The sequence below is a fragment of the Vicia villosa genome, linkage group LG4 (genome assembly GCF_029867415.1).
Source record: "Vicia villosa cultivar HV-30 ecotype Madison, WI linkage group LG4, Vvil1.0, whole genome shotgun sequence".
NCBI classification, from domain to species: Eukaryota; Viridiplantae; Streptophyta; class Magnoliopsida; order Fabales; family Fabaceae; genus Vicia; species Vicia villosa.
In genome coordinates this window covers 183,340,371-183,362,528 of record NC_081183.1, presented here as the reverse complement: position 1 = coordinate 183,362,528, position 22,158 = coordinate 183,340,371, and the positions used below count along the sequence as shown (strand labels likewise).

General features: G+C 36.9%; 1 protein-coding gene across 1 annotated transcript; it reads left to right on the top strand.

Annotated features, from left to right (window-relative positions):
- Positions 1-63: 63 nt before the first annotated feature.
- Positions 64-2,225, top strand: LOC131598478 (uncharacterized). Its single transcript, XM_058871074.1, has 9 exons — positions 64-73; positions 117-289; positions 411-431; positions 1,135-1,191; positions 1,295-1,366; positions 1,463-1,534; positions 1,621-1,677; positions 1,789-1,845; positions 2,157-2,225. The coding sequence occupies exons 1-9, from the start codon at positions 64-66 to the stop codon at positions 2,223-2,225; spliced, it is 588 nt and encodes a 195-aa protein (XP_058727057.1).
- The last annotated feature ends 19,933 nt before the right edge of the window (positions 2,226-22,158 follow it).

Below are 22,158 nucleotides of genomic sequence, written 5' to 3'. Positions count from 1 at the left end.
AAGACAATGTTGGTTTAACTTCAATTCATTTATTTTATTAGGTAGGATTGTGACGCAGGGGATATGATTGGTGGTGAGTTATTTTTTTGGAAGAGTGAAAAGTGGTTTACGTGTAGGGGTTATTGGCCGTGTTGTGAGTTCAGTTGTGAATCCTAGTTTAGTTGTGAATCCTAGTTCAGTTGTGAATCCTGCCACAACTGCACCACCACCTGCTCCTGCCACAACTGCACCACCACCTGCTCCTGCCACTCCGGGACCACCACCTGCCCATGGCACCCATGGCACTCCGGCACCACCAACTGCCCATGGCACTCCGGATCCAAGTTTAAAAAGATGTTCATGCAAATATCTCTTTACTCTATCTTTCTCTCTTTACTCTATCTGCTAAGCTCTTTGAATCTGCTTTGAAGGTAACTGGATCTGCTTTGAAGGTAACTGGATATGGATTTGAAGGTAACGGGATCTGGATTTGAAGCTCGATCTCCTCTCCAAAGGTAATTTGATTTGTTATTTTTTTTTTATAATTAATAAAGAGTAGTTCTCTAATTATTAAGTTAATAAGGATTTGCATTTAAAAAAAAAATATTTTTTCGAAAAATTTAATAAATAATTTTTTTCCTAAAAATAAAAAATAATTTAGGGATTTTCTATTTGAATAATTAAAAAAAAATAAGACTTTGAAATTTTGTTTTTGTTTGAAACCGCCAGAACTCTATTAAGGGTGCGGAGCTTCTAGAAACTTTAGGTAAAATTCGTGTTCACCAATCTTTATTTCTGTGAATATCTCACTGTCTCTTCACTTCTCAAACAAACCAACCCTTCGTCTTTTTTTCTCCGTTTCAAGTCACTCCACAAATGCAACTATGGTCTTTATAATTTTCTCTAATTGGTTTTATGTTGTTGTTCTTGTTTTCATGGATTCAAATGTTGGTTACGCTGTTAACTCTTCTTCTCTTTCTTTTTAGGATTCAGATTCTCTTACTCAACAGTTTGATCAACATGTTTCACATTGACATCCTGAGGTAATTTTTATTATGGTCTTTATACTTTTCTCTAATTGATTTTATGTTCATGTTTTCATGGATGCAAATGTTGGTTAAGCTGTTAACTCTTTTTCCTCTTTTTCTTTTTTAGGATTCAGATTCCCTGACTCAACATTTTGATCCAGATGTTTCACATTCACACCATGAGGTGATTTTTATTATGGTTTTATAATTGACTCTATGTTGTTGTTCTTGTTTTCAGGGATGCAAATGTTGGTTACACTGTTAACTCTTATTCTTTTTCTTTTTAGGATTCAGATTCCCTTACTCAACAGCTTGATCAACATGTTTCACATTCACATCCTGAGTTAATTTTTATTATGGTCTTTATACTTTTTTCTAATTGATTTTATGTTCTTATTTTCATGGATGCAAATGTTGGTTACATTGTTAACACTTTTTCCTCTTTTTCTTTTTAGGATTCGGATTCCCTTACTCAACAGTTTGATCAAGATGTTTCACATTCACACCATGAGGCGATTTTTATTATGGTTTTGTTAATTGACTTTATGTTGTTCTTGTTTTCATGGATGCAAATGTTGGTTACCCTGTTAACTCTTCTTCTTTTTCATTTTAGGATTCAGATTCCCTTACTCAACAGTTTGATCAACATGTTTCACATTCACATCCTGAGGTAATTTTTATTATGGTCTTTATACTTTTCTCTAATTGATTTTATGTTCTTGTTTTCATGGATGCAAATGTTGGCTACACTGTTACCTCTTTTTCCTCTTTTTCTTTTTAGGATTCGGATTCCCTTACTCAACATTTTGATCAAGATGTTTCACATTCACACCATGAGGTGATTTTTATTATGATTTTTATAATTGACTCTATGTTGTTGTTCTTGTTGGAACATACAAATCAAATTAAGGTTTCTTTAATGGTGAAATGATCAATTGAAGAAGATGAAGATTAGAGAGTAGAAGAGAAAATAAGAGAGAGAGAGAGAGAGAGTAATTTAGGGTGAGATAGTGAATTGGCATTAACCTCAAAATAGGAGTAGTGAGCTCCTTATATAGTACATGTTACAAAATGATTGGGATCAATTAAGCACCCAAAAACAAAACAGAAAAACAGTTATGCTTTAGTGTAACCGGTTACGGCAAATAGCGTAACCGGTTACGCAAACGCAACAGCTACAGTAAATCTGTTTTACGGGTTCGTAACCGGTTACGGTAACAGGCGTAACCGGTTACGCCAACTGAAGTGTCAAAAACAGCAGTTTCAACACACCACCTCACTTCAGTTGGTCTAAGTCAAGCATGCTCAGCTTCATTCTCAGCCTCTTGAATACTTCATTTGTCACACCTTTGGTCAACAAGTCAGCCACTTGATCTTCGCTTCGACAATATCCCAATCGTAATTTTCCATCGCTCACCAACTCCCTCAAATAATGAAACCGCATCTCGATATGTTTGCTTCTTCCATGTGCAATTGGATTCTTCGCAAGACTTATCGCTGAAACATTATCAACAAGGAGAGTAATAGCCTCACCCTCAATTAAGCTCCTTCAATAGATTCATAAGCCACATGGCTTGGCAAGCACACAACGACGCCGCAATATACTCGGCCTCACAAGAAGAGAGTGCTACCACCGGTTCCTTTTTCGAACACCAAGAGATTGGAGTTCTACCAAGCATAAAGATGTATCCAGCTGTTGACTTTCTATCATCTTTATCACCACACCAATTGGAATCGGTAAAACCAAGTAATTCACACTTTCGGCCCGTATCCGATGCCGGAAAAAGAATTCCACAACCAAGAGTTCCTTTAATGTATCTAAGGATTCTCTTGACAGCTGCCATATGAGATACCTTAGGTCTCTCCATGAATCTACTCGCAATACCGACACTAAATGCCAAGTCCGGTCGCGTATTGCACAAATACCGCAATGATCCAATTAATCTTCGATATTGAGTTGGATCCACATCTTGCTCATCCTCACTTTTGGACAGCTGTAGCCTTGCTTCACATGGTGTAATGGCAACATTGCAATGTTCCATTTCACACCGTTTCAAGATCTCAAGAGCATACCTCCTTTGGTGCATGAGCAGTCCCGTTTTTGACCTTTGGAACTCTATGCCAAGGAAGTATTTCATAATTCCAAGGTCCGTCATCTCAAACTCACTCATGAGTTCCTTCTTGAACCTTGAAATACTCTCCTCACAGCTGCCGGTAATCAAGAGATCGTCCACATATAGGCAAAGAATTATCGCTCCATCCTTAGCATTTGATCTCACATACACACCATGTTCGGACACACACCTCTTGAAACCAATGTCAACAAGAAAACCATCTATGCGTTTGTTCCAAGCTCTTGGAGCTTGTTTCAAACCATACAAGGCCTTATGCAACTTGTAGTATTTCATCTCTTGATTCTTTACCACAAAACCGGGGGGCTGTCCAACATAAACTTCCTCATCAAGCGGACCGTTCAAAAACGCAGATTTGACGTCCATTTGATATATGCTCCAATTGTTGTTGTTTGCAATACCAACAACCAATCGGATGGTCTCAAGCCTAGCTACAGGAGCAAACACCTCCTCAAAGTCTATTCCTTCACGTTGCAAAAATCCCTTCGCTACTAATCGAGCCTTATACTTGATTATCTCGCCTTTCGGATTTGCTTTCACCTTATAGACCCAACGCACACCAATAGGCTTTTTACCAACCGGTAGATCAACCAACTCCCAAGTGCCATTTTTCTCGATTGATTCCAGCTCCTCTTTCATTGCACAGATCCACATTGGATCCCTTAAAGCTTCTTCCGTATTCACCGGTTCGGATTCGGCCATAAGCGCAAAATGAACAAAATCACCTTCATTGTTCACTTCATTGTCTTGGAATATCTCGCATTCTTGAAGTCTAGATGGCAACACCCTTTGCCTTGTTGATCTTCTACGGTGTTCTTCAGTTTGACCATCATTCGGAGGCTGCGGAGCTATTTCGGGACTGACTGGATCATCAAAAAATTCTGCTGTTGGACCTCTGTTCTGCTCGTAACCGGTTACGCCTGCATGTACTGGCTGACCGTAACCGGTTACGCTGTTCTCACCAGGCTTCCCTTTTTCCTGTCTGTAACCGGTTACGCCAGTTTGTACTGGCTGGCCGTAACCGGTTACGCTGGGACTGCTGCTACTATTTTCTTCAAAAATCACATCCCGGCTAATCAGAACCTTTCGATTTCTCGCATCGAACAGCTTGTAACCTCCAGTAGAGTGATATCCTATGAATATCATTTCCTCTCCTTTGTCATCCAACTTCTTTCTCAATTGTCCCGGCACATGTTTATATGCTACCGAACCGAATACTCGCAAATGACTTAGATTCGGTTTGAATCCACACCAAGCTTCTTCCGGTGTAAGTTTCTCCAGCTTCTTCGTAGGACACCGATTCAGTAAGTATGTGGCCGTAGAGACCGCTTCTCCCCATAGTTCCTTCGGTAAATTTTTACCGCTTAACATGCTTCGAACCATGTTCATAATTGACCGATTTTTCCTTTCGGCAATACCATTTTGCTGCGGTGTATAGGGTGGTACAACCTCACGCACTATACCCTCGTCATCACAATACTTTCCAAACGCAACCGAGGTAAATTCGCCTCCACCGTCCGTTTTGAGTATTTTCAACTTGCGACCGCATTGCCTCTCCGCCATGGACTTAAACTTCTTGAAAACATCAAACACCTCATCCTTTTTCTTGATGATGTAAGTCCATAACTTCCTACTAAAATCGTCAATGAACGTGACAAAATATCGATTGCCACCAAATGTGTCTACTTGCATAGGTCCACAAACGTCGGAATACACCACCTCAAGGTGTGCCTTGGTCCTATGACCCGCATCCTTGCTAAAACTTCGTTTGTGTTGCTTTCCTTTGACACATTCTTCACACAACTCAGCTGGTACGTTAATGTGTGGCAGCCCGGTAACCATACCCTCTTGTTGCAACGCTTTGAGATCACGAAAATTCAAGTGACCGAGACGATAATGCCATAACCACTCCTCTCTACTTGCAGCTGTAGCTAAGCACCTATGCTCCAATACTTTCAGCTCAACCTTGAAAGTCCTATTGGAAGCCATGGGAGCCTTTAGGATCAACACACCACTAGCATCGACAACTCGCAAGATCCTATCTTCCAACCATATATTGTAACCCTTTTCTAGCAATTGACCAATACTCAAAAGGTTACACTTAATACCTGGAATATATAGCACATCCTTGATCATAGAATGTCCACCATTCTTTTTCTCGATCAAGACATCACCGACACCTTCGGCCATAAGAGTGGAATCGTCCGCAAACTTCACTTTATTCTTCGCCACTTGATTGATTTGCACAAACCAATCTCTTCTTCCCGTCATATGTGTTGAACAACCGGAGTCCAAGTACCACTCCTCATTCCCTTGAGTTCCATCTCGAACCGAAATCATCACATTTTGTTCCGAACTCAAAACTGTCGCATTTTCTGCACTGTTGTAGCTGCTGTCCCGTGACTTGCAGCTGCTGTCCAGCACCTCCGTCATGCCATCACACTCATCGGTAATCATCATTAAGAGAGTGGCTTCATCATCCACCTCTTGTCTTGCAACTTTGGCTTCATCCCCTCTAGATTCAAGCTGTTTAGCACCACACTTTGATTGAAAATGTCCAAGTTTCCTACATTTCCAACATTGTACCTTGCTCAAGTCTCTTGGTTTTCCACCTCTCGCGTTGCTCCGATCACCATAACCATTTGAGCTGCTGCCCTCACCCTTTTGCCCCTTCGAATGCTTAGTTTCAGCATCACCTTGCTTCACTTTCGAAGGCCATTTACCTTTCAAACCTTTACTCTTTTCATTGAAGCGAACTTGTAAAGCTAACTCCGCTTTTGCCTTATCGCTTCCTCTCTCGTCCATTCTTTGTTCATGTGCTTCTAGGGAACTTTGAAGCTCATCCTTGCTCAACGACGTAAGGTCCTTCGACTCTTCAATAGCAACTACAATGGTGTCGAATCTTGACGTTAACGAACGTAAGATCTTTGACACAACATTCTGATCCAAGATAGTTTCCCCACACGACTTGATTTGATTCACCAAACGCGTAATGCGCGTCACATAATCGTTGATCGTTTCCTTCTCTTCCATTTGCGTTAACTCGAATTGCCTCTTGTGAGTTTGTAACCTCACAACCTTCGCCTTCGCAGCCCCGACATATGCTTTCTCAAGAATTAACCAAGCTTGCCTCGCGGACTCGCAATCACCGACCTTTTCGAAGTTATCCCCATCGACGCAAGAGTGTATCAAGAAGAGAGCTTTGTAATCTTTCTTCTTCTCTTCCTTGAAAGTGGCTTGCAGTGCAGCTGTAGGTTCAGCCCCAAGTGGTGTGACACCATTGTTGACGATATCGAGAACTTCTTGATATCCAAACAAGACCTTCATTTGCTTAGACCACTTGTCATAATTCTTCGAATCAAGAATCGGTAAGTTGGATGGGATTCGATCATTGGTACTCATTGTTGCAGCGGAATCGGATCAGAACCAGTGCTCTTGATGCCAAATGTTGGAACATACAAATCAAATTAAGGTTTCTTTAATGGTGAAATGATCAATTGAAGAAGATGAAGATTAGAGAGTAGAAGAGAAAATAAGAGAGAGAGAGAGAGAGAGAGTAATTGAGGGTGAGATAGTGAATTGGCATTAACCTCAAAATAGGAGTAGTGAGCTCCTTATATAGTACATGTTACAAAATGATTGGGATCAATTAAGCACCCAAAAACAAAACAGAAAAACAGTTATGCTTCAGTGTAACCGGTTACGGCAAATAGCGTAACCGGTTACGCAAACGCAACAGCTACAGTAAATCTGTTTTACGGGTTCGTAACCGGTTACAGTAACAGGCGTAACCGGTTACGCCAACTGAAGTGTCAAAAACAGCAGTTTCAACAGTTCTTGATTTCATGGATGCAAATGTTGGCTACACTGTTAACTCTTCTTCTTTTTCTTTTTAGGATTCAGATTCCCTTACTCAACAGCTTGATCAACATGTTTCACATTCACATCCTGAGGTAATTTTATTATGATCTTTATACTTTTTTCTAATTGACTTTATGTTCTTGTTTTCATGGATGCAAACGTTGGTTACACTCTTAACTCTTTTTTCTCTTTTTCTTTTTAGGATTCGGATTCCCTTACTCAACAGTTTGATCAAGATGTTTCACATTCACACCATGAGGTGATTTTTATTATGGTTTTTATAATTGACTTTATGTTGTTCTTGTTTTCATGGATGCAAATGTTGGTTACACTGTTAACTCTTCTTCTTTTTCTTTTTAGGATTCGGATTCCCTTACTCAACAGTTTGATCAACATGTTTCACATTCACATCCTGAGGTAATTTTTATTATGGTCTTTATACTTTTCTCTAATTGATTTTATGTTCTTGTTTTCATGGATGCAAATGTTGGCTATACTGTTAACTCTTTTTCCTCTTTTTCTTTTTAGGATTCGGATTCCCTTACTCTACATTTTGATCGAGATGTTTCACATTCACACCATGAGGTGATTTTTATTATGGTTTTTATAATTGACTTTATGTTGTTGTTCTTGTTTTCATGGATTCAAATGTTGGTTACACTGTTAACTCTTTTTCTTTTTCTTTTTAGGATTCGGATTTCCTTACTCAACAGTTTGATCAACATGTTTCACATTCACATCCTGAGGTAATTTTTATTATGGTCTTTATACTTTTTTCTAATTGACTTTATGTTCTTGTTTTCATGGATGCAAATGTTGGTTACACTGTTAACTCTTTTTCCTCTTTTTCTTTTTAGGATTCGGATTCCCTTACTCAACAGTTTGATCAAGATGTTTCACATTCACACCATGAGGTGATTTTTATTATGGTTTTGTCAATTGACTTTTTGTTGTTCTTGTTTTCATGGATGCAAATGTTGGTTACACTGTTAACTCTTTTTCCTCTTTTTATTTTTAGCATTCGGTTTCCCTTACTGAACAGTTTAATCATGAAGTTTTACATTCACACCCTGAGGTGATTTTTATTTCTTTTAATTCACACCCTGAACAACTTTATCAAATGTTTGTTTAATTGCTTGAATTGCTTGGTTAGGATTTCTTGTTGTTTCTATGTGTTTAAATTTCTAGTTTTAACTGTTCTATAAAGACAATGTTGGTTTAACTTCAATTCATTTATTTTATTATGTAGGATTGTGACGCAGGGGATATGATTGGTGGTGAGTTATTTTTTTGGAAGAGTGAAAAGTGGTTTACGTGTAGGGGTTATTGGCCGTGTTGTGAGTTCAGTTGTGAATCCTAGTTTAGTTGTGAATCCTAGTTCAGTTGTGAATCCTGCCACAACTGCACCACCACCTGCTCCTGCCACAACTGCACCACCACCTGCTCCTGCCACTCCGGGACCACCACCTGCCCATGGCACCCATGGCACTCCGGCACCACCAACTGCCCATGGCACTCCGGATCCAAGGTTAAAAAGATGTTCATGCAAATATCTCTTTACTCTATCTCTTCTCTCTTTACTCTATCTGCTAAGCTCTTTGAATCTGCTTTGAAGGTAACTGGATATGGATTTGAAGGTAACGGGATCTGGATTTGAAGCTCGATCTCCTCTCCAAAGGTAATTTGATTTGTTTTTTTTTTTGATAATTAATAAAGAGTAGTTCTCTAACTATTAAGTTAATAAGGATTTGCATTTTAAAAAAAAAATATTTTTTCGAAAATTTTAATAAATAATTTTTTTCCTAAAAATAAAAAATAATTTAGGGATTTTCTTATTTAATAATTAAAAAAAAATAAGACTTTGAAATTTTGTTTTGGTTTGAAACCGCCAGAACTCTATTAAGGGTGCGGAGCTTCTAGAAACTTTAGGTAAAATTCGTGTTCACCAATCTTTATTTCTGTGAATATCTCACTGTCTCTTCACTTCTCATACAAACCAAACCTTCGTCTTTTTTTCTCCGTTTCAAGTCACTCCTCAAATGCAACTATGGTCTTTAGGATTCAGATTCCCTTACTCAACAGCTTGATCAACATGTTTCACATTCACATCCTGAGGTAATTTTTATTATGATCTTTATACTTTTTTCTAATTGACTTTATGTTCTTGTTTTCATGGATGCAAACGTTGGTTACACTGTTAACTCTTTTTCCTCTTTTTCTTTTTAGGATTCGGATTCCCTTACTCAACAGTTTGATCAAGATGTTTCACATTCACACCATGAGGTGATTTTTATTATGGTTTTTATAATTGACTTTATGTTGTTCTTGTTTTCATGGATGCAAATGTTGGTTACACTGTTAACTCTTCTTCTTTTTCTTTTTAGGATTCGGATTCTCTTACTCAACAGTTTGATAAACATGTTTCACATTCACATCCTGAGGTAATTTTTATTATGGTCTTTATAGTTTTCTCTAATTGATTTTATGTTCTTGTTTTCATGGATGCAAATGTTGGCTATACTGTTAACTCTTTTTCCTCTTTTTCTTTTTAGGATTCGGATTCCCTTACTCAACATTTTGATCAAGATGTTTCACATTCACACCATGAGGTGATTTTTATTATGGTTTTTATAATTGACTCTATGTTGTTGTTCTTGTTTTCATGGATTCAAATGTTGGTTACACAGTTAACTCTTCTTCTTTTTCTTTTTAGGATTCGGATTTCCTTACTCAACAGTTTGATCAACATGTTTCACATTCACATCCTGAGGTAATTTTTATTATGGTCTTTATACTTTTTTCTAATTGACTTTATGTTCTTGTTTTCATGGATGCAAATGTTGGTTACACTGTTAACTCTTTTTTCTCTTTTTCTTTTTAGGATTCGGATTCCCTTACTCAACAGTTTGATCAAGATGTTTCACATTCACACCATGAGGCGATTTTTATTATGGTTTTGTCAATTGACTTTATGTTGTTCTTGTTTTCATGGATGCAAATGTTGGTTACCCTGTTAACTCTTCTTCTTTTTCGTTTTAGGATTCGGATTCCCTTACTCAACAGTTTGATCAACATGTTTCACATTCACATCCTGAGGTAATTTTTATTATGGTCTTTATACTTTTCTCTAATTGATTTTATGTTCTTATTTTCATGGATGCAAATGTTGGCTACACTGTTAACTCTTTTTCCTCTTTTTCTTTTTAGGATTCGGATTCCCTTACTCAACATTTTGATCAAGATGTTTCACATTCAAACCATGAGGTGATTTTTATTATGTTTTTTATAATTAACTCTATGTTGTTGTTCTTGTTTTCATGGATGCAAATGTTGGCTACACTGTTAACTCTTCTTCTTTTTCTTTTTAGGATTCAGATTCCCTTACTCAACAGCTTGATCAACATGTTTCACATTCACATCCTGAGGTAATTTTTATTATGATCTTTATACTTTTTTCTAATTGACTTTATGTTCTTGTTTTCATGGATGCAAACGTTGGTTACACTGTTAACTCTTTTTCCTATTTTTCTTTTTAAGATTCGGATTCCCTTACTCAACAGTTTGATCAAGATGTTTTACATTCACACCATGAGGTGATTTTTATTATGGTTTTTATAATTGACTTTATGTTGTTCTTGTTTTCATGGATGCAAATGTTGGTTACACTGTTGTCGCGGGCGAAAAATCGTTTTGTTTCCTCTTTTTGTGGATGAGACACCTGATGCCTTCTTTGGGCTCGAGTGCTCATAAAAAATGATTTTTCTTTGTTTCGACCAAACTTTTTATTATTTCCAAAGAAGGAAAAGGAAAAAAGCTGCAATAACCTAAAAGTGGGGGGAGAGATCTTTGGGTAAGAGGGTTGGTTATACGGAGGGAAGGTATTAGCACCCAACGTATCTATAGTACTCTATAGGTTTCTTTGTTATGTTTTATTCCATTCTTGTTGTGGTGAAGGTTTTTGTGAGAAAGAGGTGGGACCTAAGGTGTTTGTTTGATTATGCTCGCAAAGATCATCGCGATCCTCTGCATACATATCCCTTAGAGGGAATCAGAGCATCTGTAGCTCGGGGTCTACGGGTGCTAAGGTTTGAATGGTTTTTTTTTGTGTTTTGTTTTGCTCGCCAAGGATCGACCTTGTGCTTACGTATTCTCAAAGGGATGTTGAGAAAGTCAGAGCAATCGTAGTTCCCACTTATGCTAGTGGAAGCAAAGGAAAATAGACAAATGTCGTCTAAATGCTAGATGTATCTAATCTATATCATCACATACATCTGTTTGTTTTTGTTTGAAAATCTTTTCATTATAAGCCCGGGGCCATGCCACTTAGGGTGCTTAGAATGATAAAGATGTTTTTGTTTGTTTAACCAGCCTTGTGGCAAAAGTTTTAATGAAGTCAGCCTTGTGACAAAAACTTTGATTAATCAGCCAGCCTTGTGGCAAAAGTTTCAATGAAGTCAGCCTTGTGACAAAAACTTTGATTAATCATCCAGTACGGTGGTAAAACAGTTTGATTGATTAGCCAGCCTTGTGGCAAAAAAGTTTGATTGATTGATTGATTGATTGTTTATGATGATATAAAAGAGATACTCCTAGCATAGAGATGAAAAATGTCTAATCTCCTAGGGTATTTTGTTTTGGATATTGGGGATGCTTATAAGAAGCCCGTGGGTCCTTGTACGAAGCCCAAGAGGAGGCTATCCGAGGGTCCTTGCATTGTAAGCCCAAGAGGAGGCTATGGGAGGGACAATCCAGGGTCCTTGCATTGTAAGCCCAAGAGGAGGCTATGGGAGGGACACTCGTTTGTACAAAGCCCAAGGGGAGGCATGGTATAGTTGGTTTGAGCTCTTAGAGCGATTTCACCGGGAAACCATACTCTATGTCCTAACCTAAACTAGTGGAGATTCTTTGCACGAAGCCCAATAGGAGGCTATGGGGAACCTAGTGTTGTACTAAGTTGAACAAGCATATATAACACAATCACAAGTATGAACAAGTATGAACAAGTACATGAACAAATATGGACAGTTATACATATATGATAAAGTGTGTGTATATAATGGAGTTTATGAAGGAAATATACCTGTAAGCATGATCCATTTGTATACACAGGGCTCGGGACTCACACTCGGGGAGAGGTCCATTTGAGTTTATTCAAAGCTATGTAAACAGGTATTTACAAAAGGGCTTGGGACTTATACCTACATGGAGGCCCATGGTATTTTTTGGGAAGATTTAAAGAAAACCTTCATTTTTGGTTTGTTATTCAAAGTTCAAAAACGCATTGATTGAGATATGTACAAAAGGCGTACAATGAAATACCTAATTTCATGTACTAGAGTGGGTATGTACAAAAGGGCTTGGGACTTATACCTACATGGAGGCCCATGGTATATTGAAAAGCTTTGAAGTTTGGAGTTTTGTTGTTTTGGAAATGATTTGAAAATTGTTTTAAAAAGGTTTATTTTGAAGAAGTTTTATTGTTTTGAAAACAGTTTGAAAAGTATTGTTTTTTTTGAAAAAGTTTTCTGTACAAAGAAAAACTGTGAAAAGAAAGAGGAAAGGGACTTATACTCTCTAATATTCGAGAGGCCCACATCGTTTTGAAAATCAATTGATTAATTAAAAGATTTAATCAAAAGTTTCAAAAAGAAATGGTTCATTGTTTTTGAAAAGAACCGCGATCGCTCGTTTTAAAACGATTTGAATTTTGAAAGAAGTCAATTTAATCAAAAGATCATCCTCAATTAACACTTAGATGATTAGGGTTTGTTCAAAAAATATTTACAAGTGATTTAAGTTTAAAGATTAAGTGAAAAACAATATTTAAAAGTATTAGAAAACACTTAAAAATATGTTATTTTAAACTTAATTAAAAATGTATTAAACAAATATATTTTTGTGATTTTTTTTGATATTCATAAAATACATATATAAAATAATAAGTGTGTAAAAAATGAAGAAAAAATAAGTTAAATTGAATGGTTAAATTAATGGTTGAAGTTGTGTAAAAAATCAAAGAAAATAGGTGATAAAAAGAAGGGTTTGGTCCCATAGGGACTTGAACTCGTGACCTTGAGGTCACTACTCAAAACAAAAGCCAACTGAGCCACGCTCGTGGCTTGTTAGTAATACGCGCTGGGTACAATATATTTTCAAACTGAATTTTAAAACTCATGAACCAAAAAACGCGCCAAGAACATAATCCCATTTTGAATTTGAATTTTCTGAAAACTGAACCAAATTGATCAAGTGAAGGGTCTAACTCACTCGTTTTTTCATAAGGATCATGATGGTGCCCTCATAATTCATTTATTTTTGCTCTAAGGTGATCAATTTTCTGATGAACACGAAGAACCCTAATTCTGAGATTGATCATGAAATCGTGTATGATTGATGAATTGTGAAATTGATTGAGGGTTAATGATCAGTGATAGTGCAGAAACAAGATAGCAACTCAAATTTTCATTTATGATGCATGTATGTATGAGTTTGAAGTTCAAGTAGCTTACCTTCAAAAACGGCCAAACTGGAAATTGAAATCGTGCCTGGAGGTGTTACAGATGTTGTTTCTTGATCTGGACAGCATCAATGGACCTTATGGAACATGTTTGAATGCTTGGAACAGTTTGAATTCACCTGAGCTAAGCTATGGAACCTGAACTGCAGTTGCTTCAAGTATGAATCGAATTTGAAGATGGAGATGTTACAGGTCATATGTGAGTGTTTGGATCATTCATATGAAGTATATGGAAGGTGTTAGAAGTGTTATTTTGGACAGAAATGATCTTGAATGGATTTTGGCATGATAAGGCTTAGATTATGCATATTTGAGAAGTGAGGTAGTGATTTTGAGTTTGAGATGTTTTTGGAGTGTGTGAGTGGATCAAACACATCCCATATGATGTTTGTGGTTTGTGGGAAGCATCACTTTGGTCAGAAATTCAAAGGTTTAGAGGTTGAGCATTTTACCTCTTTGAAACTTAAGAAACTTGCATTCGAAGAAAGAAAGAGAAAGCCTATAATTTGTGTGACTTTGGTGTGATTTTGAATGGAGTTTGGACCTCTATTTATAGGCCAAAGAGTCTGAACTCAGAGCTTTGCAACTTGATCAAAGTTTGATGATTTGGCTTAAGAGATAAAAAGGAATCTTTTACATTTAATGCAAAATGGTTAAAGTGACCAAACCATGGTTAAACTTCAAGCTTCTTATCCTCTTCCATTCTGATCTTCTAATCAGAAAATATCTTCAATTATTGTCTTGATGCATCATTACTTGCATTATTTGGCAATTTGGTTCATAACTTTGCAAAAATGGCTTGAAATTTCAAGTGAAATGGTCACTAATGTCAAAATTCAAAACCATAGCTACACTCCATATTTTTTCATGCTCTTGGACATTTTGGAAAGCTCATGTTACATACTTCAAAACTCTAGTTGAAAGTTTCTTCAAGATCTTTAAGGAAGTGAGTGAAAAAGATCCATGAACTTTGAGAAAAATGAAGTTTCAAGTGAATTTTTCAAAAGATGCCAACTTTGAAGCTCCATATCTCTTAAATGGTTGATCTTATGGAAAAAATTTATATGTGTCAAAGTTGTTTATTGGATCAAAATCTACAACTTTCATGTTGGAAGTTTTTTTCAGTTTGTAGGTGAAATTTTGAGAAATTCCCTTTCAAAGTTTGGAAAAAACCATGAAAAAACACTTAGAAATTTTTCTAAGTATGGAAAGTCAAACTTTTGACTTTTTGATTCTTGATTGATTTTCTTGATTTTTCTTGATCAAATGACTTCTCATATCATATATTGATGATTTAAAACTTCAAAAGTCATGGTTGACCAAAATTCCCCAAAAGTCAATGGTGATCTTGTACAGTTGACTTTTTCAGACGAATCGCGTTTCTGGAGATTTCAAATGAAACAGGCTATCCTCATCAAATGAATAGTATGAATGGATCACATTGAAGCATTAGAGGATATTGAGCCATGGTTTGAGTTGTGACACCATGTCCTGATTAAAAAGTCAGTTGTTCAGTGAATTAGGTCAAAAAAACCCTAATTGTCGACCTGATGAAATTGATGACTGTAGGTCTTGAATTGAGATGCAATTTCCATGGGATATTGTCATAGGGATTATTTGAGGATGATTGAAACCTTTGATTGACTTCCTGGGGGTTTTTATGGTTTCCCAAATGTGATCCCTGATTTCAGTCCCTGATAGTTCAAAACCCTGATCTGAGGATTTGTCTGATCAATCTTTGTGTAGGAGATGTTCTGAGCCAATGGATTAGGTCAAAGTGATGTACTTGGGGTCTTGAGGTCATGTCCCAAGCCATTAGGTCAAATTCTGAGCAAAAGTCAGGAGTATGCTGTCTTCAGTCAAAACCCTAATTCAGTCGATTCAAAGCTGTTGAGTTTGTTGAAGTGAATCTCTGAGGACCAAATGTTGATTGTTGATGAAGATAGTTCTTTTGAGATGAAGGGAGAACAAAACCCTAATTGATTGTTACTTGTACTGATGAGTGATTTCCTGATTAAATCCTGCTGAGTCACAAGTAACAAACACAAGCTATGCAGTTTGTTAGAGATGCAAATGATGCATATGCAGATGATATGAGGTGGTATCTTAGGTCAAAAATTGGGGTATGACAACAATCAATTAAGGTTTTGTTCTCCCTTCATCTCAAATGAACTATCTTCATCAACAATCAACATTTGGTCCTCAGAGATTCACTTCAACAAACTCAACAGCTTTGAATCGACTGAATTAGGGTTTTGACTGAAGACAGCATACTCCTGACTTTTGCTCAGGATTTGACCTAATGACTTGGGACATGATATCAAGACCTCAAGTGCATCATTTTGGCCTAATCCATTGGCTCAGAACATCTCCTGTACAAAGATTGATCAGACAAATCCTCAGATCAGGGTTTTTGAACTATCAGGGACTAAAATCAGGGATCACATTTGGGAAACCCTAAAAACCCCCAGGAAGTCAATCAAAGATTTCAATCATCTTCAAATAATCCCTATAACAATATACAATGGAAATTACATCTCAATTCAAGATCCACAGTCATCAATTTCATCAGATCGACAATTAGGGTTTTTTGACCTAATTCACTAAACCACTGACTTTTTAATCAGGACATGGTGTCATAACTCAAATCATGGCTCAATATCCTCTAATACCTCAATATGATCCATTCATACTATTCATTTGGTGAGGATAGCCTGTTTCATTTGAAATCTCCAGAAACGCGATTCGTCTGAAAAGTCAACTGTACAAGATCACCATTGACTTTTGGGGAATTTTGGTCAACCATGACTTTTGAAGTTTTGAATCATCAATATATGATATGAGAAGTCATTTGATCAAGGAAAATCAAGAAAATCAATCAAGAATCAAAAAGTCAAAAGTTTGACTTTCATACTTAGAAAATTTTCTAAGTGTTTTTCAATGGTTTTTTCCAAACTTTGGAAGGGAATTTCTCAAAATTTCACCTACAAACTGAAAAAAACTTCCAACATGAAAGTTGTAGATTTTGATCCAATAAACAACTTTGACACATATAAATTTTTTCCATAAGATCAACCATTTAAGAGATATGGTGCTTCAAAGTTGGTATCTTTTGAAAATTTCACTTAAAACTTCATTTTCTTCAAAGTTCATGGATCTTTTTCACCCATTTCCTTAAAGGTCTTGAAGAAACTTTCAACTAGGGTTTTGAAGTGTGTCACATGAGCTTTCCAAAATGTCCAAGAGCATGAAAAAATATGGAGTGTAGCCATGGTTTTGAATTTTGCCATTAGTGAACTTTTCACTTGAAATTTCAAGCCATTTTCACTAAGTTATGAACCAAATTGCCAAATGGACCAAGTAATGATGCATAGAGGCAATAATTGGAGATATTTTTCTGATTTGAGACAGATGGGAAAGAGATAAGAAGCATAGCCAATTTTAACCATGGTTTAGTAACTTTAACCATATGCATTAAATGGTAAGATTCCATTCTATCTCTTAAGTGCCAAATCACCATTCTTTGATCAACTTGCAAAGCTTGGAGTTCAGAATCCTTGGCCTATAAATAGAGGTCCAAACTTCATTCAAATTCACACCAAAACCTCATAATCATAGGTTTTCTCTCTTCTTTCTTAAGTTACAAGTTTCATGAGTTTCAAAGAGGGAGAATTGCAATTTCCATCTCTTGCAATTTCTAAGCAAAGTGAGGGTTCTAACATCCCATAAACATCAAATGTGAAGTGTTTGATCCATCCACACACCCCAAAAACACTCAGAATTCAAAATCACTACCTCACCTCCATATGAACACATAATGAGCCTTATCATGCCAATTTTCATTCTAGCTCATTTCTGTCCAATCTAACCATCCAAACACATTCCATATACCATATATGAGCTGTCCCAACCATCATCCATGATCTGAAACACCTCCATCTTCAAATTCGATTCATACTTGAAGCAACTGCAGTTCAGGTGCCACGGCCATGCTCAGATGAATCCAGCTTGTTCCAGACATCCAGACACCTTCCATATGGTCCATTGAAGCTATCCAGATCAAGAAACAACTTCTGTAACACCTCTATTGCAGAATTCGAATCCCAGCTTGGCCGTTTTTGAAGGTAAGTGCTATGAACTTCAAACTCATACATACATACATCATAAATGAAAAATTGAGTTGCTATCTTGTTTCTGCACTATCACTGATCATTAACCCTCAATCAATTTCACAATTCATCAATCATACACGATTTCATGATCAATCTCAGAATTAGGGTTCTTCGTGTTCATCAGAAAATTGATCACCTTAGAACAAAAATAAATGAATTATGAGGGCACCATCATGATCCTTATGAAAAAACGAGTGAGTTAGACCCTTCACTTGATCAATTTGGTTCAGTTTTCAGAAAATTCAAATTCAAAATGGGATTGTGTTCTTGGCGCGTTTTTTGGTTCATGAGTTTTAAAATTCAGTTTGAAAATATATTGTACCCAGCGCGTATTACTAACAAGCCACAAGCGTGGCTCAGTTGGCTTTTGTTTTGAGTAGTGACCTCAAGGTCACGAGTTCAAGTCCCTATGGGACCAAACCCTTCTTTTTATCACCTATTTTCTTTGATTTTTTACACAACTTCAACCATTAATTTAACCAATCAAATTAACTCATTTTAATTTCATTTTTTGTACACTTCTCATTTAATATATGTATTTTATGAATACCAAAAAAAAATCATCAAAAAATATTTATTTGATACATTTTTAAATAGGTTTAAAATGACTTATTTTTAAGTATTTTTAATACTTTAAATATTGTTTTTTTTCATTTAATTTTTAACCTAATCACTTGTAAATATTTTTTTGAAGCAAACCCTAATCATCTAAGTGTTAATGGAGGTTAATCTTTTGTTTATCTTGATTAAATTGACTTCTTTCAAAATTCAAATCGTTTTAAAACGAGCGATCACAATTCTTTTCAAAAACGATAAACCATTTCCTTTTGAAACCATTGATTAAATCTTTTAATTGATCAATTGATTCTCAAAACGAAGTGGGGCCTCTCGAATATTAGAGAGTATAAGTCCCTTTTCTTTTTCTTTGTACAGTTTTTTTTAAAAAAGAAAACTTTTTCCGAAACTTCAAAACAGTTTTTTAACAACAAATCACACATCTTTTTCAAACCATCCACCCTGTTTTATGAAAATAAAACAGGGGCCTCTCGAATATTAGAGAGTGTAAGTCCCATTTCTTTTCTTTTTGTACAGTTTTTCTTCCAACAGAATAAACTTCTTTCAAAACAAACTTTCAAACATTTTTTCAAAAGCGAAACCTCGCGCTCTGTTAATAAACAATCAACCATGTTTTGTAAATAAAACACGGGCCTCCACGTAGGTATAAGTCCCAAGCCCCTTTTGTACATACCCATTCCTGTACATGAAATTAGGTATTTCATTGTACACACACCGTTTTGTACATATCTCGATCAACTTGATTTTTAACTTTGAATAACAAATCAAAAATGAAGGTTTTTCTTTAAATCTTCCCAAAAATATACCATGGGCCTCCATGTAGGTATAAGTCCCAAGCCCTTTTGTAAATACCTGTTTACATAGCTTTGAATAAACTCAAGCGGACCTCTCCCCGAGTGTGAGTCCCGAACCCCTGTGTATACAAATGGATCATGCTTACACGTATATTTCCTTCATAAACTCCATTATATACACACACTTTGTCATATATATAATTGTTCATACTTGTTCATGTTTGTTCATACTTGTTCATGTTTGTTCATATGTGTGATATGTGTGCTTGTTTAACTTAGTACAACACTAGGTTCCCCATAGCCTCCTATTGGGCTTCGTGCAAAGAATCTCCACTAGTTTAGGTTAGGACATAGAGTATGGTTTCCCGGTGAAATCGCTCTAAGAGCTCAGACCAACTATACCATGCCTCCCCTTGGGCTTTGTACAAACGAGTGACCCTCCCATAGCCTCCTCTTGGGCTTACAATGCAAGGACCCTGGATTGTCCCTCCCATAGCCTCCTCTTGGGCTTACAATGCAAGGACCCTCGGATAGCCTCCTCTTGGGCTTCGTACAAGGACCCACGGGCTTCTTATAAGCATCCCCAATATCCAAATCAAATACCCTAGGAGATTAGACATTTTTCATCTCTATGCTAGGAGTATCTCTTTTATATCATCACAAACAATCAATCAATCAATCAAACTTTTTTGCCACAAGGCTGGCTAATCAATCCAACTTTCTTTTTGCCACAAGGCTGGCTAATCAATTAAACCTTTTTGCCACAAGGCTGGCTAATCAATCAAACTGTTTTACCACCGTACTGGATGATTAATCAAAGTTTTTGTCACAAGGCTGACTTCATTGAAACTTTTGCCACGAGGCTGGCTGATTAATCAAAACTTTTTGTCACAAGGCTGACTTCATTGGAAGTTTTTGCCACAAGGCTGGATAAACAACAAAAACATCTTTATCATTCTAAGCGCCATAAGCGGCATGGCCCCGGGCTTATAATGAAAAGATTTTCAAACAAAATTAAACAGATGTATGTGATGATATAGATTAGATACATCTAGCATTTAGACGACATTTGTCTATTTTCCTTTGCTTCCACTAGCATAAGTGGGAACTACGATTGCTCTGACTTTCTCAACATCCCTTTGAGAATACGTAGGCACAAGGTCGATCCTTGGCGAGCAAAATAAAACAAAAAAAACCATTTAAACCTTAGCACCCGTAGACCCCGAGCTACAGATGCTCTGATTCCCTCTAGGGGATATGTATGCAGAGGATCGCGATGATCTTTGCGAGCATAATCAAACAAACACCTTAGGTCCCACCTATTTCACAAGAACCTCCACCATAACAAGAATGGAATAAACAAAACAAAGAAACCTATAGAGTACTATAGATACGTTGGGTGCTAATACCTTCCCTTCGTATAACCAACCCTCTTACCCAAGATCTCTCCCCCACTTTTAAGGTTATTGCAACTTTTTTCCTTTTCCTCTTTTGGAAATAATAAAAAGTTTGGTCCGTACAAAAGAAAAATCATTTTTTGAGCACTCGAGCCCAAAGAAGGCATCGGGTGTCTCATCCACAAAAAAGAGGAACAAAACGGTTTTTCGCCCGCGACAGAAAAATGGCGACTTCACTGGGGACCATCTTTTTATTGTTTCCAAAGAAAGGGTTATTTCTATTTGTTTTATTTTTATTATGTTCTTGTTTGGTTCTTTGGTTCTGTTACTTGTGTGGATTCTGTTACAAGTGATACATTATGGACAAATCCTAACCCGGATTAAGTACACATAAGAAATTAGGTGGAGGGTATAGTCATGTGCAGGCGCACGTGAGAATCCTTCCGCTCAGTGGAGGTTCCTTGTTTGTAATATATGTTTAGCGAGTTAATTGCGAAGACATTATTGCTTTCATTGAACTGTAGAAGCTGAGAGACCGTAGAACCCCAACCCATCCTGGCCTTATTAGGTTGTGGTGCAGAAACTATTCAGGTGAAGACTTGGATTAGTTGTCATGCGGAGAACCACACTCAGACGAGTTTTTCTTGAGAATATTACTGGCTCATGAGTTTAATTGTGGAAAGCCGGTAATATCCGAAAGAAAAATGTAGACTCTGACGTATCAGTAGAACATGTTGTGCAGGTGATTAACTAGATCTATCCCATTTTTGGTTCTCTGACCTCATGCTCGTGACGCTGGACCTTTGAACCTGTGTGTACCATGTATTTGTGTTGCCATTACCATGTCTGTATTACCATGTATGTGCTACCATGTATGCGTTACCATGTTTGAATATGTGGCATCCATCCATCCACGCATTCATACATCCATAAAAAATAAAAAAATCTTTTTCCATAAAAACATGATTTTTCCAAAAATTTAGAGAATTTTCTTTGCAAACATTATAGGGTTAAGTTATGGAAAAAAGGTATACCAAGAGGTACGGTTTCAAAGAGCCTAATGTGGAAAGACTGAAAGAGTTAGCGTCTTTTGTACAAGATCCTTCTGATTTTAGGAAAAGCCATGGAAAGCTTTTGCCTATTTTGAACACTCATGTTGATGAAGGACTTCTCAAAACTCTGGTTCAGTTTTATGATCCCGTCTACCGGTGTTTTACCTTTCCAGACTACCAGTTGGTACCGACCTTGGAAGAATATGCCAATCTTTTGGGTATTCCTGTGTCTGACAAAATACCTTTCAATGGTTTGGAAGCCATTCCTAAGTCACCAGTCATTGCAACAGGAACTCACTTGAAGAAATCTGAAGTAGAGAGTAATTGGACTACCAAAGGAAACCTTCCAGGTTTGCCTTCACAGTTTCTAATAAAGAAAGCCTTTGACTTCATCGAGACTGGTAGCATGATAGCTTTTGAAGCTGTACTAGCCTTGCTCATCTATGGGTTGGTTTTGTTTCCCAATATCGACGACTTCGTTGATATCAATGCCATAAAGGTCTTTTTGAATGGAAATCCCGTTCCGACTCTGCTTGGTGACATGTATTTCTCCGTCCATCATAGGAATCACCAAGGTGGTGGAATTATTGTATGTTGTGCACCTCTGTTGTTTAAATGGATTGTTTCGCACTTACCTAAGTCTCCCATTT